Raw genomic sequence first — 25617 nt, 5'->3', positions numbered from 1 at the left:
TAACCAAAGAAAGGTCTCACAGCAAGAGACACAGGAAATGAGGTGAGAGATATCCACCAGACGGCCGGTCCCAAGGCCAGGAGGGTTTTCTGCAGACATCAAGGTAGGGAGTCGCTGTGCTCTCTGTCTCTCCCAGGAGCCTGCTGTATCCTGAGGTTCCTCACCTACATCTTTCATTAGCCTACACACCCAAGTGCGATGCTTTCTGTTGTTGTTTTGTCTGTTTTATAGGGAATGAAAAGGATTGTGTGGGTAGATTCGTTAAATATACTCTGGCTGAGGGTGTAGCTTTTCTATTACATACACAGCTCCGGGTGTGATCCCCAGCAGAGCATAAACAGGGCTCATGGTACATGCTTGTAATCTCAGCACAAGGCAGGTACACCTGAGAGGATCCAATGTTCAAAGCCACCCTCAACCATGTGAGACCCAGTCTCAAAAGAAAACGTCTCCTCACTGTCAGATAGATGTTTGTAGATGCCAGTCTGGAGAAGTGTGTGTGTGTGTGTGTGTGTGTGTGTGTGTGTGTGTGTGTGTGTGTTGAGAGTGAAGAGAATCAGGATTTATTGAATGAAATTCTCTTAAGAATTAATTGAGGGCTGGAGAGATGGCTCAGCCGTTAAAGGCTAGCCTCACAACCAAAAATATAAGAATTAATTGAAATACAAATATAGTAAGTTTACATACAGACACTCGCGCAAAGCTATAGAAAAAAATTCTAGAATGAGAAACTCAGAGATGCAATAAATATTAGTTTTACACAAGGGGTTGTCTTATGTTTTGCTTTGTCTTATATTTTATGTTTTGCTATATTTTCTGTTTTTCAGACATGTGTATGTGCATGTGTTGTATTTGTACAGTTACATATGTATATGTATGGAAGTATGTAGCATTTGCTGATCGTTGTACACAAAGCCTTCCCTTCTAAAACCTTGAAATGTGGTAAGATGAACTTGCCCACTGTTTTCATAACACTTGCTGATTTGGATTAAGGTAAACTCTGTTGACAGTCTGTGTGCTAGAGGCAAAGCCACCGTCTGCCTGTTCAAATATGAGCTTGGACCTGCAATAAAGCAGGGGCAGCCATGTGTTCTAGGCAGATGGGGCCACTCCTCTCTTGGGCATGGCTCTGGTAGGATGTGGGAAGGCGTCGAGGCGACTGTTAGTCATGTTTCTTCTCTTGTCTTTGACCCTAGTGGGAGTCAGAAACCTACAGTGCCTGAGTCCCTCCCTGTGAGGTGAATGTCACCACCCCTGTCCTGGGAAGACACTGCATTGGAGGCCCTGACAGTGGTGACTCTAACACCACTTAGCTCCAGAAAGCCTGGCAAGGTGTGCTGTAGGGGTTCAGTTCCTGGGCCGTTTGCCTTGCAGGCATGAGGACCTGAGTTCAACCTCCAGCAGTCATGTAAACAAAACAAAACCAACAACAAACAAAAAACAAACAAACAACAAACTGACCGTGGTGCCACACTTTTATAATCCCCACCAGCTCTGGGGAGGTAGAGGCAGGCAAATCCCTGGTGCTTACTGGTCACACACTCAGGAACACACACAGAGACAGAATGAAATAAAAATTAAAATGAAATTGTGAGGAAAAGGAAATTGGGGAGACACCAGACTCCACAGTTCATCCGGTGGGGAACCTTACTGACCAACATGCAGTTTACTGCCAGGTCTAGCAAGGAGCAGGGCTACCTGCTATGTTGTGAGTCATCACAAGACAAGCAGGCAGGTGACATTTGCCTTGTGATCAAGTTGGGGAGTTCCTTTTATGGTTTGCTGTGAGAATCCTTTTGTGTTTCTTGGGCCAGGCCCCAGGTCAGAGTGAGCCAGTAACCTCCCCCCCTGGAGCCGGGTGAGACATCAGCCAGGCTAGAGTAAAGTAGACAACTACACTCATTTGCTCCTGCAAGGCAATGGGCATCTCCATGGATACAGTAAAGCCAACCCTGGAGGCTAAAACTTGGGAAATGCCAGGGAGCCATGATGCCCTAGGAATATGACCACAGGTAGCATGAAGCCCATCGTAGGTATTATGAGACTCAAGAGGACCTCTCCTTCCTTTCCTACCCACCCCCATCTCTCTTCTCTCTCCTTTCCTTTCTCCCTCTCTCATCCTTTCTTCTTCCCTCCCTTACCCCTTCCTCTCCCTCCCCCTCCCTTCTTCCTACCCCACCGCTCCTCCCCATTCTTTCCCTCCCTCCTCTCTCTTTTCCTGCCTTCCTTCTTCTATTCTTCCTCTCTCCTTTTCTCCTCTCCCTTTCTCCTACCTCCACTCCCTTCCTTCTTCCCTGCATTCTTTCCATCGAATTAACCAGCATCGCTGAAGGCTCACACGTGCTTGTTCCCGGGAGGAGGAGTCACTGTGTTCAGGAGTAAGGAGGCTCACCCTACAGAGGCCTAAGGCAGACGAGTAAAAAGATATCTCCGTGACTGGCTGTGGCAGGCAGTCGTGTTCAGCTAGAAGGGACAGTTGTTGGGGGCCAGGTAGACAGGCAGAGCATAGGTCAGCAAGCTCTGGATAGGTGTTCGTCAAGCTCACAAAGCCTGGGGCTCTACCGTCATCATTGATCAGGAAGTCTCTCACTGACTGACTCTCAGTCACCTGTAGTAAGGGTAATTAGGCAGTAAAGGAGGCACCTGAGAAAAAGCCAATATCAAGAAAAACGGATCAGGGAATCCGTGAGTCCCACAGAGACAGAGGCCTAGAGAGATCTGAACCTGACTTTATCGATAAGAATAAGACCAAGTCAGGCAGTGGTGAGGCACGCCTTTAATACCAGCACTCAGGAGGCAGAGGCAGGGGGATCTCTGTGAGTTCAAGGCCAGCCTGGTTTACAAGAGGTAGTTCCAGGACAGCCTCCAAAGCCACAGAGAAACCCTGTCTCGAAAAAAATAATAAGGACAAAACAACAACCAAACACACCCCCACCACCACCGTTATTGCTCAGTTTGAAATGACATTTATGTCAGGTGTGCACTAAGGAATTCTAACTAATAAGACATAGTGATGTTGAGCTGCTAGGGCAGCGTTTCTTAACCTGAGGGTCATGACCCCTTTGGGGGTAGCATATCAGCTATCCTGTATATCAGATATTTACATGACAATCCACAGCAGTAGCAAACTTACAGCATGAACTGGCAATGGAATAATTTTATGGTTGGGGTCACCACGCCATGAAGAACTGCAGTAAAGGGTTGCAGCATTGGGAAGGTTGAGAACCCCTGGCTTAGGGGTTGGACGTGGAGAGGTCATAGCCACCTGCTCCTACCTAGGCAGCTTCTGTTTCAAACGTTTTCCGGAGCCCTTTCCCTCCATCTCCATGAGTGGGACAGATTCCTGGGTCTCTAGGTCTTGGAGTCTTACCTCAGAAGATTCACAACAGTTACGTTTCTGATAATCTGGCCGCAGATGCCCTCATAAGGGCAAGACATGTGTATTCTTGTTAATCCCATTATGCTCAGTTCCCTTTACTGTGCCTGGTGAGTTGTAAATTAAACCAGATGGTATGGGGTTAAATACAAGCCTGCTTGGCAGAGATGGAGGAAGGTTTGCTGAGGGACCCTCATTTTTCATGGGCTCCGGAGGACGAGACAGGGCTGACTCTGGCTATAGGAATAGCCCCCTTAGTATCTTACCACGTAGACCAGGCTAGCCTCAAGCTCACAACAGTCCTCCTACTTAGTCTTCCCAGTGCTGGGATTCTAGTTCCAAACTCATGCCCAGGTGAGGGTTCTCTTGTCCCTGTCCTTACTTGAGTCACTCACTGGAAGAAGATACTGCCCCACATGTCTATTAAATGTAGACCGGGGATCTGTTCTGAGTTTCTTCCCTCCAGGTGGAGACCTCAGGGAAGCTGTCACTTAAATAATAGACCCTGCATCATACATATTTTCTGGCTTTTGAGGACTGCCACCCTCTCCCCTTTCAGGACAACAGGGCCACCCCCCAGGAACCCAAGCTTTTGCCTCCCTATCTGCAAATATGTTCCCCACTCCCTCCCCCGCCCACCTTCCATGAGCTCTACCCATATCCTTCCTCCAGGGAGGGGCAGAATGTCCCCTGCCCTGTCCACACCTGAAGTTAACAGTTACCCACTTCCTGCTCCTCCCTGCTCCTTGAAGTGAGGCATAAGAGCATGACAGGGCAGGGGAGAGGTGAGTGGAAAGACTTCCAGGTCGGGAAAGGTCATAGCCAGCGTCCGAGCGATGACACTGTACGCTTCCATTCTTTTCTCCAAGGTCTGTAACAGCCTCATGGTTTCCTGAGCAGGCTGGCTGCTGCGTGGGCCTCCCAGGAATCTTCTCTGCCCACTTTCCAAATCCATGTTAGCCATATGCTGGGTTGAATAGTAACCTCCCAAACTGTGTTTTCCCAGACTTTGCAAACAGTACTGCATTGGGAAACAGTTGGTGTTGTTTGGTTTCATTTTCTGATGATTAGTTAGAATGAGGTTGCATTAGTCAGGGTTCTCTAGAGGGACAGACAGAATGGACTAAACATTGCGAAACGGCCGTCTGTGTGTTGGAGAGGCTGGGCACCCAGTAGGTGCTCAGCCTACACATCTGGATGCCTCAGTAGCCTTAACCTGCTGGTGCTCAGTCTACACATCTGGAGCCTCAAGAGTCCTAATCTGCTGGTGGAGATACATAGGTCCCCTGGAGGGCTCTTCAATCTACACCAGGAAGCCCGAGAAGCTTCTAGTGCCAGTGAGAGGTGGCAGAAACAGGAACGGTGGGACAGACTCACAGGCCAACAAGAACTAAGCAAGACCCAGGGAGTGTCTTCTTATGTCAGATAATTCTCGGAAAAAACATCACAGATGGACTCAGAGGCCGTCTCTTTGTTGATTCCAGACTCAGCCTAGTGAGCAATCAAGACTGAGCTTCATGGTTAGAGCCAGCAAGCTGGCTCAGCAGGCAGAGCCAGATGTCACTCGGTGATGCAAGCTTGACAACCTGAGTCCAGTCTCCAGAACCTATAAAAAGATGGAAGGGGACAACTGACTCTACAGAGTTGTCCTCTGTGGTCAGAGAGATCCACTTCAGGCAGTGGCGGCTTGAAACCACTTGTGACTCCATCTCTAAGGGACCTGATACCTTTTGTAGCCCCCTCAGGCACTTATACACACGAGATGCACGCATGCGCATGCACGCACACACATACAGAACCACACATATAAAAACAAGTTATCTTTTGACTCCCACACAATCACTGTGGTGGATGTGCCCACACACATATACCATATATACACATACATGAAAGAATCATTACGTAACTTCCACGGAGGCCCTTCTGGAAGAACGCTTAAGGAGACTCACAGAGAAGGACAGCTGGTAATGCCTCTAAAAGCCAATGGACACCAAGGATCATCAGTAACACCAGACCCCAGACAAGGTTTCCCAAGAAGTAGGCCTCATTTTGTGCTATGACACTGGTTTCTGTCCCCTGGGACTGAGGGAGAACAGACATGTCACCTTTGTTTCCACAGCTTGTGAGACTTGGTTATGGCTGTTTTGGCAAGCTCATGGAAGTCGGGAGCCAGGAGACACTACCTTCCTGGAGACCAAACGTCACTTCTTCATTTATGCTCGAAGTACGTACGTGTTCTGGGTCTAGAGCACAGTCTCCGTTTCCCCAAGTTTGCAGCCGGTTTCCCAGTTTCCTTCCATAGGTTCCTTAGTGGCTCACAGGTGTTTGTCAGAGGGAATAGGTCATTTCCATAGAACCCGAGATACACAGGTGTACAAGGCACCACAGAGCTCCACATTCCTCCCCTGGAGACCAGCTAGCCCTGGAGTCTCTCCCAACTCCAGCATTCAACAGACTACAAGGAAGAAGGCCGAAACAGATGAGTCTTGTAGTCGTTTAGAAATCTAAGGTGTTGCCGGGCGGTGGTGGCGCATGCCTTTAATCCCAGCACTCGGGAGGCAGAGGCAGGCGGATCTCTGTGAGTTCGAGGTGGGGCTGGGCCGACAGCCTCCAAAACAATACAAAGAAACCCTGTCTCTTAAAACCAAAAAAAAAAAAAAAAAAAACAAGCCAAAACCAAAAAAAAAAAAAAGAAAGAAAAAAAAAAAGAAAGAAAAAGAAAAAAGAAAAGAAATCTAAGGTGTTGCCGAATAGAAATTTCCAGGGCACATTAGCCTAGAAAATCTAATCTCACCCCGTGTGGGGTTGGCAGCCTGTGTGTATTTGCTAAGCAAATCCAATTCTATTGCTGACCAGTGAGAAAGAGAATCCATTCCAACAGCTCAGGGCAGTGACAGTCACATTCAACTCAACAGGCTCTGCTGCCTCAGCTGGCCTGGGCTGGGGAGGTGGGTGTCAGCACCCTGATGGGTGACCTCTGTGGAGAGCAGGCACTTCTGTCCTGGGGTGAAGACACTACTGCATTAGGGCAGTCTCTTACCCGGGCATAGGTGTTGTAGCCACACACATTTGCTTCACCGAATACTCAATGGTCAATCGGTTGTATCAGGAAGAGAAACGTGACTGTTTTGGCTCACCACAACCTATGGCGTGTGGAGTTTCAAGTGGATCTCACTCAGAACTTTTCCCAAGGTGATTGGCCTATGGGGTTAGAAAGCCAGTGCTATGAAAATTCCACACCAAGGTCAACGTCTTCCTCGTCTCTCCGCCCTCGTCTCTTCCGCTCTCCTGACCATTTCCTTTTCGGTATTGCTTTGAGACAAAGCCCATGCAGGTCTTGGCAGTCCCCCTGCTGTAGCTGTAGACTCCTGAGGACCGGATTTACAGGTGGAGCCACCAGGGTCCAGCTTGTCCAGCCGAGAGCTCAGGGCTGCAGGGCACCTAAAACATCTGGCTTCCTTAACACACTCAGGTCCCACAGGCAGCGCACTGGAGGCTGCAGCTGCAGGTCTGGGTTGCTCTACATGCTTTGTCCCAAAAGAAGACTTCCTCAAAGGGGCGGGAGATGGCTTCTGCTGGTCAAGTGACCTCTTCCAGATCACACTGAGGCTACATTTCCCGTTGCTGGGAACGTTGGCAACTCTGCCAGCATTTCAAATTGGACACTCTTTGGCCGGGAGCTAACCGTAGGTTCTCAATAAAGGTTTGTTGAAAGACAAAACAGGGAATGATTTGGAAAAATGGTTATTAGTGGGGTAATAGATTGCGTAGTTTGTCTGAAGGTTTGTTAACCAACAGAATGACTCCCAGGGATGCCAGTGTTCACTCTCATGGCCCCAGGGTCCAGGAAGTTCTTGCACATAGTAGGTGCTTAGTACAGCTACATACAGGATAAGCTCAGCTTAGCCATGTTCTACTGATGGGAAACTGAAATCTTTGGCTATATTCTCAAAACAAAGGATTTTCTTTTCTTTCTTTTTTCTTTTTCTTTCTTTCTTTTTTTAAAGTTTTTTCCCAGTGCCTTAGCTCAGGCCAGGCTGGTAAAGCAGCTTCCTAGACATCCATAGACCAACAGAATGAGGGCCAGGGTATTTAGACCATACTGGAAGCCAAGAGGAGCCTTGAGGGCATGGCTTAGTAGGAGGGGGAGAGGAAGGTCCCTTGAGGCAGAGAGACTGGCAGGTGCCTCTGAGACAATGACTGGACTAGGCCTAGGTGGACTGGGTGCTGAGGTTCTCAATGCCGCTTCATATTACAGCCAACCTGGATAGCATTTATTTATTTAGTGGGGTCTGAGGAAAACTTGTGATAGTGGGTTCTCTCCTTTTACTTTTTTGGTTTCTGAGCATGGAAATCAGGTTCTCAGGTTTGGCAGGCAAGTGTCTTTACCATCCGAGCCATCCTGCCTCACCCATTGGGGAGCGCATTAAAAAGCCCCCGTGTTAGCACACACTCCCCAAGATTCTGACTGAGCTGCTCTGAGGCGAAGCCAGGATGTCCACCTGCTTAACAGAGGCCTCCCTGAGTCTCAGGTGGAGGCTAGGGCTGAGAATCGGGGAACAGGCAGGCAGGCCAAGGTTTTAGAATGGCCCCCGCAGCAGGGTCGGCCACGGTTGGAAACGCTGGAACTCTGGGCGAGTTCTGGGGACCACGAAGGCAGCCTGTAGAGTCCTCACTGCTGACCAGGCAGGTTGGAGCAGCAGGGAGACCATAGTGTGGAACTGAAACGTGCAGGAAGTGAGTTGTGGGGCGTCGGGATCCGAGAGAATGAAGGAACCTGGAAAGAAAAGTCTGCAGTCTCAGCTGTAAATGGGGCTCCGGAGGAGTGACTACGTGGAGACCCGGAGGAGGTGGGGGTGCCGCCCAGAAGGGCGTGGAGCCGACAAACGCTTTGGAGACTCCAAGAAGGCGACGGGGGGCCACGCGGCCGCGCAGAGACACAAGGAAGTGGGCATGCACACGCTCGGGAACACACAACCGCTCGGAGCACACACGTCCGCCGCGCACGCCGCGGCCCAGAGAGGGGATCGCAGGGAGGAGCCGCAGCCCGGGCCTGGCAGTCCCTCCCGCCGCGCCCCTGCAAAGGCTTGCGCAACAGGCGGCGGCTCCAGCCCGCCCAGTCCAGCCCAGCCCAGGGAGGGTGAACGCGACGGGAGCGGGGGAAAGGGGTGTGTCCCCCGCTGGGCTGGGAGCTGAGGGTCGGGGAGTGGCGAGGCCCTGGGGGCGGGGCCCCGGCGCCTATAAAAATCGCCCTACGCCCGGACATAAACAAACCTTGCCAGGTCACCCTCTCGCGGCTGATTGATTGCTCACCCATCCTCGCCTCTCTCCTCCTCACCTCCCGCTGGGCGCCGCGCAGTCAACCTCGTTGGCTTCTTTCCGTGCTCGCTCATTAGGTAAGCTCCCCCCGGACGCCTTTTTCCTCCGGGGAGCGACAGGACCCTTAATAGGCTTGCCTTGGAGGTGCTGCTGGACTCCCCGTCCGCCTTTGTGGCCCTTGCGAGGACCTGGTGGCGCTGGCGTGGGGTGGGGGTGGGGGCTCTCTGGCATCACTGGAAGGATTTCGATTACTGTAAGGGAAGAAAAGACGCGTCCGGTCTTCGCTTTCTTTCTAATTGGGGAAGGGGGGTTGAAGTTAACGCGGAGAGCCTAGGGACACCTGGGGTCCTTCTTCCTGGTGCCACCCCCACCCCAGTCACAGCTGACTCTGTCTGTCCAGTGGGCTCACGGGGGACACCCTGTGTGTGCTCGCCGGTGTGAACGGGGTGTGGATGGGCGTTGGGATGACCCGGGAAAGGGCGACCGTACAGACTGTACCCGCGTGGTGAGTAGGGGTGAGCAGCGTTGAAGGGGGATCCTGCAGGCAGAAGGGGCCGAGGGTGTGTGCTTGTCATCTGCTTTGGAGACTGGTCCCGAACCAGGGTGATCTGCGCCCAGGTTCCCATTCGGTCGCAGGGCCGGGTGCTTTTCCGAGCTGTGCGTGTGAGCGGACATGTGTGTGCCGGGGGAGAGTCCGGGGTGTGTCCCCGGCGCGTGCTGCACGCGCCAAAGCGAGACTCGGCAGCGAGCGCAGCACGGGCTGGGTGCGGCCCTCTAGGTAGCGCCAGGCTGGCGCAGAGGCTGCGCGGGAGAGGTGGCTTGTGCCGCCAGGGTCGCACGGGCACCTGGCAGCCCCCGAGTTGGCAGGAGCTCCGACTGTCGTCATTTTCGCCTCCGCCTACACCCCCCCTCCCCTTTCTTTCTCCCAGGCGGTCCTCCCTGCCGTTCTAGCCGGGAGAGCAGCTGGAACTGCTCGCCCGTTCCCGGGAGACCCGTGGCGGTCTCTGATTCAGCCTGTCGGGGGCGGGGGGGGGGGGGGGATCCGGGAGGGGCGTGCGGAATGCTGCGGACTCGGGGGAACACGCTGCCACCGCCTCTGTCAGATTAGCAGCTGAAGCTGGGGTTTGTGGCTCGCTTCCTTACTCCGCCACCTTCCTTCTTCCCTGTCTGTCGCCCCTGCTGGCAGTCGCCAGGGATCCCCAAAGTAGAATCCCTGGGGCCTGAACGTGGGAGAACCGCAGGTGGGGGAGGGAAGCCCAGTGGCGCGTGTCCTGGAACCGCCTTCAGCTCTTCCCCACACACAGGTTTCCTGGGCAAGCTAGCCTGTTTGAGCCCTTGTAGCTCCCGTGGAAGATGGGGAATTCAGGTCGTCAATGCACCGCCCTCCCCATGTTCTCCTACACTACCCCAAGTGCGCTGCTGAGTGAAATGAGTTTGGAAGTCTTCCGCGTGACTTCTTCCTGTTAGAAATCCTAGCGTTTTGCTTGTTTCGCGTGTGTGAATGAAGAGAAAGCCAGGGACAGGCCACCGTTGGTGTGTGGGGTAGCTCAACCATCTCCAGGCCAGGCTGGCATCTATCAAGTGAGGGTAAGAAGGTGTGAGGGAGGCTTTGCAGGAAGCCCTGGGAAGGGCCCAAGGGGAGGAACTCTGGATGACCATGTCGGGGAGCTAATCCCACCTGTGCCTTCTTAGCTTGATGGGACTTGGGTCTCCCGGTGGCCAGTACCAGGTACCTGGGTAAGGAGAACTTTGCCTGTCGTACCTAGGACAGTAGCCTGGCTCATATCATAGGAAGAGCTCACACATACATTAAAAATGACCAGGACAGCCCCGCCTTCTGCCCTGGCCCACCTGTGGATCCCAGGTAGGCATCTGATATATCCTATGTCTGGAGGTATTGCTTGGTTTCTGGATCCATTGCAAAGTCTCCTGTCCTCGCAAGCTTTCCCCTGGTGAAGGCAAACCAGAGACTGCTAATCACTGGTCTGGCTATGTGACAAGGAAGTCCAAGTTTATGACACTGTCCTGTCCCGCCTCTTGCCACTTTAGAGATGAGAACAGATCACAGAGAGGCCAGTGCTGATGTCAGGGGAGCCAGCACTCCATCCAGGGCCCCATCTGAAGTCTCTGGGTTGGTGCTGAACGTGATTTTTGTCTCTATGCTACCTGGTGTGAATAAGAGTTAGTTTGTTTACCGAATTTCAGATGAGGCCACCTAGAGGGAAAGGCAGAGAGTAAGTTGTTTTCATTGTTTCTTTCTTTTTTTTTTCCTTTTTTCTAGTTTTTCCGACACAGTGTTTCTCTGTAGCTTTGGAGGCTGTCCTGGAACTGGCTTTTGTAGACCAGCCCGGCCTTGAACTCACAGAGATCCACCTGCCTCTGCCTCCTGAGTGCTGGGATTAAAGGCGTGGACCACCACCGCCTGGCTCGTTGTTGTTTCTTTAAAAGTTTTTTTTTTTTTGAATCAGCTGCTGAGGCAGAAGCAAAGTCAGTTTAGTGAGAAAGAGACATGGGTCACAGTCCTTCCACCTGGTGGCTTTCTGAGTTAACTGCCCCCCCCAACAGTGCTGGGGCCCCTGGGTGCATTGATCCCTGGTGGTCTGAGCTAGTCCCAGCAGGGGACAGAAAGCAGGTGACATGTTTTTCTGATGTCCCCAAAGCTGCAGGGCTTCCCTTAAGAGATCCATCTGAGGTGTGCTTCACAGGTCCTGTGGTGTCCCAGGCAAGCCATCATGATAATTAGCATGAGAGGGTTTAGCCAGAACAGGCAGAATACCAGCTAGGAGGGTGAAGGCGGGTTTTTTTTTGTTTTTTGTTTTTTGTTTTTTGTTTTTTTGAGACAGGGTTTCTCTGTATTGTTTTGGAGGCTGTCCTGGAACTTAGCCCAGGCTGGCCTCCAACTCACAGAGATCCGCCTGCCTCTGCCTCCCGAGTGCTGGGATTAAAGGCATGCGCCACCAACGCCCAGCGAAGGCGGGGTTTAAATGAGTCCACCAGACACAAGATAAACGATAAGCAGGTGTTTATTGGGAAAGCACTCCCACAGATAAGAGTAAACAATCACCACAATGTTCCTGCTCCAGAAGGTGCAGTCTCCGCCCTTTCGATGCTCTCCACAACCCAAGAGATCATGAGGCAGCCATCCCCTCCTCCCTATCTTGCAATGGGTCACACCTGCCCCTGAAACCACGCCCAAGGGGTGTGGCCACCACCACAAGTACACTGGCATGGCGAGATGCTGCCGCCACAGTTTGGGATGGGATGGGCCGAGCATCCCGGTGTCCTGGACTGCCTGTCTATCGAGTGGATGAGGAAACCAGAGGCTGAAAGTGGGAGAGCCAGGCTGAGCCAGCCCTCAAAACCTCTATCGTGTTCTATCATGTCTACCCAGGTGCCTGGAGAAAGCAGGGTAGAGTCAACATGCGGGGCTTTGTGCCTCAGGTATCCCCTTCTACAAAGGGAAACACAAAACTGCCCCATCGGGGTGTGGAGAGCTTGGTTAGGCAAATCCGTGTGGAAGTGAGGCTAGCGGTCAGCACATCGGGGGGGGGGGGGAGCCACTGTGGGGAAGTTCCCCATAACAGCAGTGGAGGAGCCTGCAGAGCCACCCCCCTGACAGCTGGTCTGGAGCACTGTTTGTGATGACCCTAGCCAGGCCTGTGGATACCCCCAGCGCTCCCAGACTTGTCCCTCTGACATTCTTCAGAAAAGCTAAACAATAGGATTAGGTTGAAGGTGGGCACTGGGGAATTCTTGCTGCAGGAGACTGGGGGACAGCAGAGGGGAGGAGGGCATAGTCACACCAGGCCATCTTGGCCCCCTGGGTCTGGAAATTCATGGTCGCTCAATACATAGCACTTGCCTTGTGGCCTAGCATATTGTTTTACACAGTCAATTGAGTTGGAGACGGTCTTAATTCCCAGGTTAGAAAACAGGCTGGCGCTTGTTATCTGGTGAGTGGATCTGGGTCAAATGGAGTCACCCCTCCCTAGCCAGTCCCCAAACCCCAACCTTGCCCCTTCAGGCCACATAGAGCCTCTGGGCCCAGCTTTGGGGTGGGTGGGGAAGCTGGTTAGACTCTCTGCAGGCCCGGGGGCCTTCTTGAACACATCTGTCTGAGCCTAGGCTAGCCCTTCTCGCTTGCTCTTTCTCTGCCTGGGAGATGCAGCCGCTCAACGTGGCCTCCGGTTGTCTAATCAGAAGGGGTTTGCAGAGACGCAGAACGGGGCGGTGGGGGGCGCTGTCCTCCAAGAGGAGGGAGACTTTAAGAGGTGGGGGACCACGTTTGTGTCTGGATGATGGCACAGAGCTTCATCTTCTACGGTGGGTGTTGTGGAGGAGAACTCAAGCCCTTAGGGAGCATGTGAGGAAGGCTGCCTTGGCACCTCAGAATAAGAGCATGCTTCCCAAACTGGGCCCACAAACAGGCTCTTTGACCCAAGCTCACTTTCCTATCGGATTTAGTAGGCTTGTATGCTCGCTGCCTACCCCTGCTTTTTTTTTTTTTTTTTTTTGGTTTTTACGAGACAGGGTTTCTCTGTATTGTTTTGGAAGCTGTTGGTCCAGCTGGGCCTCGAACTCACAGAGCTCAGCCTGCCTCTGCCTCCCGAGTGCTGGGATTAAAGGCGTGCGCCACCAGCGCCTGGAGCAGTTCATCTTTTATATAGATAGGTTCACTCTTTCCTTGGATTTGAAGAAAGCTTTACACCCTCACTTTGTAGTTTTCTGCTGAGAGAGACAGAGCACAGGCAAGCCCCCCGCCCCTCCCTTCCCTAGTTTCCAACCCCAGCTCCTCCCACTTGCTACTGAGACTGGTCTTGGAGTCCTCTCTAAATACAAATGCAATGGGGCTAGCCTTCCTCAGGTAGGCAGCCTCTGCCCTTCAGATTCTCCCATGGCGTGTCCCGTGCCTGGCAGTTGGGCTGAGCGCCTGTCCATTCTCATTTTCCCGTGGGATCACACTGTCCTGTGCTCTCCCTGCCCCCTCCCTGGGCCCGAGAGCCTGGCACTCAGTGAGTTCTCTATCCGTGTCTGCCTGAAGGAAGTCTCCAATGCTGAGGGCCACAAACCAGCCCGTCTGTACAGGGAGGATGGCAGGGGCTGCTCTGCAGTGTGGAAGTGGCAGAGACGCTTTGGGGGAAGATCTCACCAGGGTGGCCAGCACGCAGTCCTGTCTCGGGGACAAAGGGCTCTGTATGAAGATCATTTCCGTCCTAGGCTAACACCGGCTCCGTGATGTCAATAAGCTTGTCTCAGCCTCGCCAGCACAGCTCGCACCCATCCCACGGATTCGCAGAATAGCCCTCTAGTGTGACCAATGCCCTTCCAGTTGCTGGCTTATACCTCAGATAGTCGTCTGCCAAACCACTAGCTGCCAGAGTCCAGTGCCAGGACGCCAGCCACTGAGCGCTTTGGGAAGATGGGGGTGGTGGGGACAGGCACTGCCTCTTCCTGCTCTTTCAGACAGACCTCTGCTCTTTCTTCCTACCTCACATGCATGTACACACACACACACACACACACACACATACACACACACTCACACACACACTCACACACACACCCTTTCCATAGGTAGTACAGCCCTGTAATCCCAACTGCTTGGGATGCAGAGGCAGGAGAATTGCAAGTTCAAGGCCAGCCTGAGCAACCTGTGACTGTCTCAGAAGGAAAGGTGTAGAAAAATGGGGGGAGTCATAGTTCCATGGCACAGCCCTTGGTGGCATACTGGGTTCAGTCTAAAAAACCAAAAGTTCCAGTCCCCACAGATGCATAGGGGATGGAGCAGCTTTGGTTGCCTGGCAACAGGCGACTTCTCTTATGACCCTTGTCTCATTTCTCCATTTGGACCCAGACAGTGATGCCCAGTAGTCTGCAGGGTTCTGAGGCCCTGGAGGAACCCTGGTCTGGTGGGTTCTGGAAGGATGCTGGTACTGTCTTTTGGTGTTTGGATGTCTGTTCTACACTTCCCCTAACTGGAGAGCTCTCAGAGCTCCAGCCCGTCCCCTGCACGGTCCACAGACCTCTTCATGAGCTGGATTACATAAGGAAATCAGTACAGGGCTCCCACCTCCCTCTTCCCAGAGCCTGCAGTCCCAAAAGTCCAGAAAACACCAAGAGATCTGGGCAAGTGCTTCACGGAGGGACCTCAGAGTGACTTTGAACTGACATAGGAATGTCCCAGTGGGCTTGCGGGAAAACCCGGGCTTGTCCCAAGGGAGTTTTCCCTGGCTTAACACGGAAGTGAGACTGCCCTGCAGACTTTCTGGGGTTGTCCTATTGAGGGGCTGCTATGCTGCCTTTGCTCACACTGATCACCAGCGCAGGTACGGTAAAGGACAAGCTGAGAACGCCCATGATTCTGCTGCTGTCACCTGGGGGCAGAATCTGGGCCAGCTGCTGATGTAGCAGGCCGTGCTGAGCCAGGCGTGGTCCCCTCCGGTTTCCCTTTCTCCGCTTCACTACAGGACTCCAGGCGGCCATCCTCTTCTAGGCTGGGGGATTGAGACTGAACTTTCCAGAAGGCCCATGAGGGGCATTTACCGTGCTCCTGATACCTTTCTGTGGAGCTGGCAGTGCCCCTGCCTAGGACATCTTTGGGCACAGAAATGAGTGTGTTGCCATGGCAGTGACCAGTGGCACTTCTGGTGTGACCATGTGGGGTTTTGTACTGTCAAGCCCCCATGGGTGAAGATCCTGGAAGTCCCAGAGCGGTTCTTCCCTGCATGTTTCATCCCACGGGGACCCAAGGGGGTCCAGGAGAGCTTGCCTGAGGGGGCAAGCAGAGGACTGGGTTTCACAGAGTCGAACTGGTCAGGCAGGGCCATTCAGGGAGAGCTGGTCACAATGCACATGGCTGTCTGGGGATGTGCCTTCCTGCCTAGGTCCCCACGTGTACCGGGTGTGTTGGGAATCATCCAGTGTCCAAAGAACAGACACGCATCCTTTGCAAGTGGACTCACTGAGGTTCACAATAAGGCAAGAAGGTGACCTGATTCCCATGACACTAGGAACTCCCAAACATGTCCTGCCACTTCTCGAGAATCCCACACTCTGTCCCCAATGCCCTCAGAGTGCCTAGTGACTCTCAAGTGGCCTTGTGTTGCCAGGAGGGACTCCGCCCCTTGCCCTTTGAGGCCCAGGGTTACATTTCTCCCCGCTCCCAGCTCATGTTGGCTTGGCTTGGCCAGGAGCCCTCGAGTTTTCGTTCGTTACTGACCAAGATGGGTTTTCTCAGCCTTCTTGAGCCTTGCCACTCATGGTCTTAACATCTCTGATATTAGAGGGACCTCATCGTGCAACACCAAGACCTGTTTAGCATTGGCTGAACATTTTTTAATGTGTTCTCCTCCCTGCTGGGCCACTCTGGGATTAACAACGTGTAAAGCACAGGCTGTGTCCTCACAGTGCCCCAGAGACTCCCCAGCAGCTCGGGAAGGAAGAGACGCTGGTTCATTAAGCAGCTGTTTGCAGATCCTTTGTTGTATCTTTGTTCAGTGTCAGCCCAGCTGCTTGCTGCGAGCTGGGTTTACGATGTCCCTGGAACCCTATGCACATGGATGATCACGGAGATGCAGTTTCAGACAGCTTGGGTTTGAGGCTGGTGGCCACACTAGAGTCTGCTCCGCAACTGCTATTTAACCCCAGGTGGTCTTCACTCCTTATTTTATTTTCCAGAATTCCTGGAGCAGGCAGGTGGGACAGGAGGCAGCCGTGCCAGCCAGGCTGCCAGCTGGTGGCATGACCTGGGGCCCCACCCTCTGCAGGAGACTTTCCCTGGGAGGAAATTCTCCCTCCTATAGTCCCCACAGCTGCCCGTGTGAGCGGAAGTCATTAGATTTGGGGATAAGTGGTTGTGAGTGTATACTGGATTAGAGAATGGTGTCTAGTTGACTGCCCACTTCATACCACCAAGCTCAACCAATCCTAGAAAAGGTTGGATTTTTGCACTCAGGGGACATGTGCAGCAGGCACTTGTAGGTGTCACGGCTTCAGGGGTTGGTTAGCCAGGGCCAGGGATACATCTGAACATCGTAAGCTGCTCAAGGGTCTAAATGTCATAGTGCTAAAACATGTTGGTGGGTCAGTTTCCTTCCTGATCCTGGAGAGTCAGGCCCTACAGGGACAGACAGATGTGCCACTCGGCTGTAGAGAGGGCCTGAGGGCCACATACAAGTCTTGAGACTGAGGTCCTGGGAGCAGTAGTGGCTTTATCCCCAGACCCGTCACCTGGCGAATTCTCCATGTTGCAGCTGCTTTTGTCCTTACTAATGTCCTTTAGGAAGAAACTAAGACCATGAACCTTGTAGACTGCCTATGGCACTCAGCTGCTGGCTAAGAGCAGTTTTGGAGGTGCACCGCACAGTGGGTGGGGTTGGGAAGGAGGTCAAGGACCCACAGATTAGCCATACCTGTATGTAGCCTTGGCTATATCCAAGTTTCCTGTTTTGGCTTTTAAATCTGTTTTTCTACACTGAATGTCCTAAAAAGACGATCGTTGTACAGAAGCTTATGGGGGAAAAATAAACATATGGAATTTTTTTTTTTTTTTTTGCTGGGCTGCCAAAGCCATTTAGGGACTGGGCCCCCGTTGGTCCTGTCAGGGGAGCGAGTATAGAACGGCAGCGCTGTAGGCCCCAGCAGTTGATGAATATATGAAACAGAGGTAGCCTGTTGTAGCCCAGGTGTCTGTAGTCCTGGTTACTGCCCAGTCTTGGTTACTGAGAAACAGTGACCTGGAGAGAACAGGTGTTTCCACACTTACAGCATTCTGTCCCCAAGCATGCCCCGCAGTCTGCTGGGACATGTGGTCTCTCCACACCAGTTTCTGAGTCTTCACGAGAATGCCTCAGCCTCTGCATGGTTAGAGTCGCAGGTCATCTTGGCTGTGGGGGCTGTCCCGTGCGCCGTAGGATCTTCAGCGGTGTCCCTGGCCTCAACCCACCAAGATGAATCCCAGTAGCACTCCATTCATAACAATCAAAAGGGTCTTGAAGCACGTAGAAGGGCCTCTTGGAGACACAGCACACTATCGGAGATTACACTCAAGTGTCCTTCACTCTTGGGTTTCCATCAGGCCTATAGCTGGTTGGAGGCCTGTCAAGAGAGGGTTCTAAGGCTCCAAAGGCCAGATAGGCAAGTGCTTGAAGTGTCAGGAGACTGCCATCTTTCATCCCTTCTCATCCTGTGGGGAAAGGAGAAAGGGTGTGAGGTGGGCGAATCAGCCAGTTCAGTGAGGGAGCCCGAGGCTGCGCTTGATCTCTTGTAGTTTCTCAAGGAGGACAGAGCTGGCGGAACCTGGCATCACGTTCTAGAAGCCGAGGAGGGCTGACCAAACTGAGCTAGATGACAGAGTGTGATGGATGCATTTGTAACCGCAGAGGAAGCTTGCAGGGTTAGTGACCAACCGAGGGGAATCGAAGTAACCGCTGTTGGCCGAAGACTAGACACACAAGGCAGGGGCACTCGCTACCCGATGGGTGGGGCTCACAGGCGGGGCCCAAGAGGGCTGTCCGAACCATCGTGTGGGAAAGCTAAAGACCTCTGCTTCACCCTGAGCCCTGTGTTGAGCAGAGTCATGTTCAGGATCCCTGTGAACTGTGAAATCCTCCGCTCTCAGCATGGGAGGTGGCGTTGCCAGAGCCCAGGGCTTTTGGAAGATCTCTCAAGGCTGTGTAGGCGAGGTGTCCCACGGCTAAGGTCTCGGGACTATGAACATGCTGAATTAGCAAGACTCTCAGACCATAGCTTTTCCTGCCCCGCCGCCTAGGACGGAGCTGGCAGAAGCCCAGGAATGTTCGCAGATATAAAACTGACTTTGTTTTTGAAATGTTCTGGATCCCAGACCCCAAAAGGCTGCATAAAGACATTCTTGTGAGGTGGTTATCTGCTGGGGAGAGTCACGTTGGGGCCCCAGACCAGCACACCCGTCCACCCACGGCATGCCATGTTTTTGGCTTGCAGGCCTGGCCTGTAGATGAGGGGTCACAGGATTCCTGTGGGCTCGGGCAGCTGGTTCTCAGGAATTTTTTTTGAAACTTTAGCTCCTTTTGCTGCAATATCTACAGGGCCTTGAGCAGCCGGGGTGCTGACCCGTACTCTGCCTGTAGGTAGTTAGAAGGCCGTATCCTGGGCCTGTCTCTTGGCTTGTCTCCTTCACCGCAGACCTCCGCGAACCACCCGTGACACTTCTGTTTCCCAGCATCCCTTGAGCCTCATCTGCGGCTGCTCTCTGTGGGTATCTACTTTCCAACTTGACTGTGGCTCTAGAAGTACACGTGTTCATCTCCCAGGTCTGTGGGTATCATTGCTGTCTTCTCTCCACAGGAGCCCGTTAGGACAGCACCCCCAGCTCCCTGTCTGTTTCTGTAGCCTTTATTTCTTGATTTCTTGGCCCGTGGGAGCGTATGCGTCCCAGCGCCAGACAAGGAGTCACCCGTGGCCGCTCCTGCTTGCCCTCTTGGGGTCTGGCTCAGGAAGTGCCACTCGTGTTAGATTCCTCTTTCTGCGTCCTACTGAGGGCTCAGTGCCTGTCAAACCCATGGCCTGGGTTTGTCCCTGTGTCCTGTTCTTCTGCTATGGTCAGGCAACCTGGAGTCCTGCCCAGGAGTGTATTTTAGCACCTGGACATGGTGACTCCCAGGGGGACTTTTGGTCTCTTGGTTGTCCCTCTGAGGATGTCTGGCTTTGGTATCAGTAAAGGGGTCTCCTTTTAGAGGAAGTGTCGGCATGAGATTGAATTAGGGTTAGATGGGGCACCGGCCTTTGGTTCTCCACCCACCTGCTTCGGTGTAGCCGTGACGATGAGTCTGTTTCCGCTTTCAGAAATCTACCCAGTTCCGCTCGGAAGCCTGGGAAAGGCTTCAGGGATGAGGGCTTCCTTGTAGCCCACTGCACGGGCATGGCTGTGGGTGGGAGGAGCTGGAGGACAGCGGGGAGGCCTGGCGCGGCGTTTCTAAATGTGTTCCATTCGGCTATTAGCCTCTTTCAAGAAAGTCTTCTCATCCAGCAAGTGCTGACCTCCTGACCTTTTTTCCCCCTGGTAGGTCTGAGATAGCAGGGACATGTCCCGGGAGCTACAGGACGTGGACCTCGCAGAGGTGAAGCCTCTGGTGGAAAAAGGGGAGGTGAGTCCGTCATGTGCTTATAATGGGCGCGCGCGCGCGCACACACACACACACATGTATAGGTATGTGGCATGCACACTAACGGTTATGAACACATTTGTACATAAGATGCACACATGTGAACAAGAGCATAGCATAGCATATCATATAAGCAAATGTATAGAATACATACATATACACACACACATGCACTCACGCACGCATGCACTGCATATACACACACACATATACACACACACATGCATACACGCACTGCACAGGCATTGGTCCCCTTTGTTTCTGTCATCTGTATTTAGTGACTCTTGACGTCCTTGTATATTGCTCAGTCACGGCCCCTGCAGCCGTCCGTCCGTCCGTCCATCGTTATTGCTGGTTTGCAGTTTCCCAGCCCCCGTGGTCCTCTGCACCCTGCTTTCTTCCCCTGGCCTCTTGGGCATTTGGCTCTGCTGAACCATCTTCTGTCCCAGAGGCTCATGGCTCCGCTGGCGCCTGACGTTCTATGTTTGCATTTAGTCTCTAAAATCTGGGCAGAAAATAGCTAGTAGCAATCCTTAACTGATGCTGACAGGGCCAGCGAGACTCCAGATCCTCCCTGAACCACACTCACTGTCCCGGCTTCAGTGGAGTCAAGACCTTTTCCTACCTTCCCGGGCCCTTCCTGTCACGGAAAGCTGTTTGTGCTGAAATTGAGGAAAAAGCTTCGAGATTTCCATTATCCTCTTCTTCCCCCAGCAAAAGACTGGATTTAAATGCAGAACGCAGACTCGGAAGCGGCGTGGTCCCGTTGGAGTTTCAGGAGTACAGCCAGTGGGTGTGTGTATTGACTGCATAGCCACTTGTAGTGTCCGTCACCCGGGTTTGCTCCCTGCTGCTTCCTCCAGATCTTTTGGCCAGCTGTCCTCAGAAAAGAATCTAGCACATGGACCGGTTTACCTGAGATGAAACAGTTTCCCTGGCAAGTTTAAGGAAAGCCCACTGAATAGGGATTAGATCCAGGCAAAAGAGAGGACCGTGAGTACCAATGTTTGTCTTCTCTAACCAAGGGAACTAACCATGACTCTGTCGTCTCTCCACAGACCATCACTGGCCTCCTACAAGAGTTCGATGTTCAGGCAAGTAGAGAGCGGGTCCTCTTTTTTTTTTTAATCCACCTGTCCACCTATTCCTTTGCTTCTTTCCATCGGCCTGGAGCGGATTGCTGTCTAGATGTGGTGTCAGAGGGAAGGGAGGGGCCTCAGCCCTATTCCCACACTTAGTAGCCTCCTCCGGAAGAAGCTAGCCCGAGTCCCAGCCAGGCAGGCGGGAACTGACCAGCCCCCAGGAGGGCAGACAGACATACAGCCCTGTGGCCCTGGAAACTGGCACGTGTGTGGGAAGTTACAGAGGTCCACGGGACCCTGCGGGATGGGGATGGGCTAATCTTGACGGTGTTAGGAAATCTGTCCTTTTTGCCCAAAAGTTGGAGTATGTAGCTCACTCAGAGCCAGCTGGAGGCCAGTCAGGGCGTGTTTCCAGCTTTGTAGAGAGTGGAGAAACCCTGCTCTGTCCAGTGCCCGGTGCCATCATGCCCAATCCTGAACACCACGGAGGGAGGGATAGGCACACGCCGGGTAGTCTGCAGGTGCGCTCACCTAGGCTTCCACAGTTTTCAGCCCCACATCTCGGCTTCGGCCAATTCCTGCAGAGGAGCCAACCGTAACATCTTCCAGGTCTCCTTCTGTGATCCACTCATCCTTCCACACAGAGGTGGGGATTCTGGCCTTGACTCCAGGAGGAAAAGGAAAAACTAGAACAAGGGTCAGAAGCTGGCCTAGTTACATCATGGGCCCTGATAAGCTACAAGAAGGTATGGGGCATGCCTTTAAGGGTCTAGTCTGATTCGGGCTCCAGGGACTCCCAGTGTGGGTCCAAGGCCACGGCTTCTGTCTGTTTTCCTCAGAGGACAACCTGTCCTGTGTATGTGGCAATAGGAATAGGGTGTAAGCTACTGTTGTGTGCGAGCCTTGGAGTCCACTAAGAAAGGTGGCACCTTCGCAGTGCAGAGGTAACCCTCCACACCCCAATAGCACTGTAAAGTGGGGGGCGTGTCTTTCCAAGGCAGAGGGAGGTGGTCTAGCCCACACTTGTGCAGCCAGCAGGAGACCCTGTGGGGTTTAGTCACACACGCACACACTCGTCTTGGTCCTCGAGGCTGCCCTGAGGTGAGGACAGTGACCATCTGAAGGCTGTACAGAGATGGACGCTTGCTTCCGTTTGAGGGTGATGCCCACGGCATTGTGAGGCCCCACTAGCCTGCACCTTGGGCACAGTGAGGATACCTGGAGGTTGTGGTTTGCATCCCGGAGGCTCCTGTTGGGCGGCAGCTTAGCCTTCTTCCCTCCTGCGGAGGCTCCTGGACACACAGCCCCAGTTCCCAGTGCGTGGCTGTTCCAGCCTCTGCCTGTAGTTGATAAATCACGAGTTGGGGTTGTGGGAGTGTGTGGGATCTGAGATTATTTTCTTTGACTATGATTCTGGAATTCAAGATGATGGAAATTGTGAGATGCCAGTTTGAGATGGTTCGGCCCTGCTCTAGTGCTCCAGATGTGTCTGTCTAACTCATTGGGTTTCCCAACACTTCCTTACTTGGTCACACACGGTGTTACCTATCTTTGCAGAGAGATCCAGGTGTATTGTCAGGATAGTCCCAAGTTTAAGTCTAGGTTGGCTTCTGGAAACTGCTCTGTGCTCTCCACAAATGGCCACATGTGAGTCTCATGACAGCCTGGTGAGGGCAATGCTCTTCCTGTCTCAGTGTTAACATCTAAGATACAACTCTGGGAAAGTCTCATGATGATAAGATGGGTGTTGATGCTGTCTCAGTTCCAACATCTAGAGTCAGAGTCTCCTCTGCAAGTTGTGTGTGTGTGTGTGTGTGGTGTGTGTGGTGTGTGCATGTGTGTGTGTGTTGGGGAGTGCTCATGTCCACTCTTCCTGCTCTGTCACTTCTGGTTCCAGGCTGGTTGGCTGGCTCAGGCTGGTTGGCTGGCTCTTGCTGTTAGGTCCTCAGAGGCTAATGCCTTCTACCTAGACCCTGTGCTTGCTCATCTGATTTGGTTTCCATGGGAATGTGTTAGGGCACCCAGCGCACTCTGGAAAATGAGCAGCTGTTCCCTTTAGGGCCTGCTGGAGGGTGGAGGGCCAGACAGCGCGTCTGGCCTCGGGGACTCCTGTGTTCACTTCCTCCTTCCTGCAGCTCCTTGTGTCACTGGAGCAAGCCACACTGGAGGTTGTGCCTTTGCTCTTCTGCTGCAAGCCCATTAGGTCATAGGAAGCTCCAACAAGCAGTCATCTTGGACTAAGTTCTTTCTCTCTACACTTTGTTTCTTGTTGTCATCCCCCTGGACTAGAGGACTCTTGGGACAGAAGAGTCCTAAGTCTCCCATTTCCTGTCCTTTTCCCTTTCCTGCTCTCAATTCCCAGCAAAGCTTCTGAGACTCAGAAACCCCTTTGGCAGATGGCAGAGATAGATGCACATCTGGATGGATGGGACGTGCCAGCTGCCTGCTCTGGGGTTTCCTAGCAACAGCCCCCTGGACCAGTAAAGGGAAGCTGTCTAGGCTGGGGCGTAGAGCTGTCTGCCCCAGGCCAGGCTCTGTCAGGCTAAAGCCGGAAGACCTTCGTCAGGTAACTGGAGTGCCGTGGACAGAAGGCCTCTGTCTTACTCACCTTCTTCTTCGCCACGGCTTAGTTCTAATCTGTGAAGCCTGGAGGCTGGGGTCACTACCGCGAAGGGCGTGGCCAGCCTCCCATCCATGTACCTTGATGCTATGCACGGACCATGGTGCTTCCCCCACTGTACTGTGGGTAGCGATTTTTCCTGTCCCAGGAACAGTCTTTCCCTGTCTACCTTCCTTGGAGACTCTGGCTTTTCACTGTGACCTGGGCTGAACCAAAGCCAACACAGCGGTGACCTGTAGCTTCTCTTCCTGTGCTCGTGGGATGGTGACGCGGAAGGGTGTGGTGGAGCCTTGAGTCCTTGTAGTCTCGTCTCCCCAGTGTCTCCACTGGCCTTGGGGAAGGGCGGCCCACACCACTACCGCCTCAGAATCTGGGAGAGTGCCATCCTCTTGTGTCTGCCCAGGTCCTTGGGGGAAGAGTGAGATTATGGCGACTGCGGCAGCTGGTGTCTAGAGCCCTAGATTATCCAGCCGTTCTGCCTCCACAGTAATCACCCCTCTTGCAGTTGCCATAACAACCGACATGGAGAGAGGCTGCAACGTGAAAGGCACTTTCGGGGTCTTAGTTTTGGTGACAGTCTGAGGAGAGGCAGGCTTGCCCTTACCCCTGTTCTTGTTAGCTTTAACTAGAATTATCTGGGAAGAGAATCTCATTGCCTGGTTCTTACTACCCTATGAGTATGTCTGTGGGGGATTGTCTGGATTGATGACTGATGTTGGAAACTCCATTACGTCGTGGGTGGCATCATTCCCTAAGCAGGTATATAAGAAAGCTCGCCCACCATAGGCCTTTGGTCATGGCCTAAGTTCCTTGGAGGTAGCATTGTGTGGAACAGTAAAAAGGCCTCCCTTCAGGTTTCTGCCTTGACTTCCTCAATGAAAGACAGTGACGTGGAATTGTAAACTGAAATACACCCTTTCCTTAGTAAACTGCGTTTGGTATTTGTCACAGCAGAAATGAAACCAGAGCAACCCCGGGCTTTCGGTTAAGGGCAGGGATTCTCAGATTTGGCTGATGACTTATAACATGGCACAGAATAGACACGCTGATACTAGGATTGGTATCTCCCACATCTCAGTTCCCCAGACAACCATGGTTGCTCTATGTGTAACTAGCAGGAGACATGTATCACTCAGCCCCAGGGTCCTTCCGTCTTCCTGCTCCAACGTCATGTTTGTAGCACGAGCTGCTGAATCACTGAGCGTCCTGTGAGCGCCCCAGTTAAGAATGTAAAAGAGTTCCTGTGTCATTCTGTTAGCTTCGAGAGTCTCCAGGAGACCCCAGAGAGTTCTGCTGGCGTTTTGTCTGCCAGAGCAGTGTTTCCTGACCATCCTAGGACTCAGAAGAGATAAGAAAAAGGAGAGATTTGCTGGGCATTTGAGTGGGTACAGGATTATTCTCACGTAGGTCAGACACTCTCCATCTCAGGGCTCAAGAGTCTGCTGCAGTGCTCACACTCGGATCAGGTGTGGCAGCCAGAGGGATGTTTTTTTGGAGGTGTCCCCAAGTGCCATTCCCTGCTTGCAAGAGTGTACACTGGGGTCAAGAGTATGTGTCTTTGCTGGCTGTATGGGCCATTGAACTCTTTAAGTGTGCAGTCTGAGCTGGACCCTCTCTGTCTCAGGGATAGGACTTCTCTCTGGAAGTCACCAGTCTGGTCTGAGTAGGCAGCTATGGATGAGTATCCATGATGATAGCACAGCAGGGAGAATGTGTGTGTGTGTGTGTGTGTGTGTGTGTGTGTGTGTGTGTGTGTGTGGTGTGTGTGTATATGTGTTGTGGGCATGGTGTAATGGGAAGGGCCTCTCTAGGTAGGTGGGGCTTATGTTGAGACCCTTCTGTGTCTGATGCCCTGCCCATGAAGGTGCATGTCCTGCAGTGAGGCTGTATGTTCTGCAGTGAGGACAGGTGTGTGTGTCCTGCAGTGAGGACAGGAGTGTGTGTCCTGCAGTGTGGACAGATGTGTGTCTTGCAGTGAGGACAGGTGTGTGTCCTGCAGTGAGGACAGGTGTGTGTCCTGCAGTGAGGACAGGTGTGTGTGTCCTGCAGTGAGGACAGGTGTGTGTGTCCTGCAGT

General features: G+C 52.8%; 1 protein-coding gene across 1 annotated transcript in view; it reads left to right on the top strand.

The window, feature by feature from the left end:
* The first annotated feature begins 8614 nt into the window (after positions 1-8614).
* Ndrg1 (N-myc downstream regulated 1) overlaps positions 8615-25617 on the top strand; it is a 40910-nt gene continuing 23907 nt past the window's right edge. The window contains exons 1-3 of the mRNA XM_040730338.1: positions 8615-8772; positions 19741-19821; positions 20898-20933. Coding sequence (XP_040586272.1) covers positions 19759-19821; positions 20898-20933 — 99 coding nt within the window. The 5' untranslated portion in view covers positions 8615-8772; positions 19741-19758. The remainder of the gene's footprint in view (positions 8773-19740; positions 19822-20897; positions 20934-25617) is intronic.

This window comes from Mesocricetus auratus, unplaced genomic scaffold (assembly GCF_017639785.1).
Source record: "Mesocricetus auratus isolate SY011 unplaced genomic scaffold, BCM_Maur_2.0 Super-Scaffold_100023, whole genome shotgun sequence".
Taxonomy (NCBI): Eukaryota; Metazoa; Chordata; class Mammalia; order Rodentia; family Cricetidae; genus Mesocricetus; species Mesocricetus auratus.
Note: the sequence above shows the minus strand (reverse complement) of the source record. Positions and strands in the feature narration are given on the sequence as shown.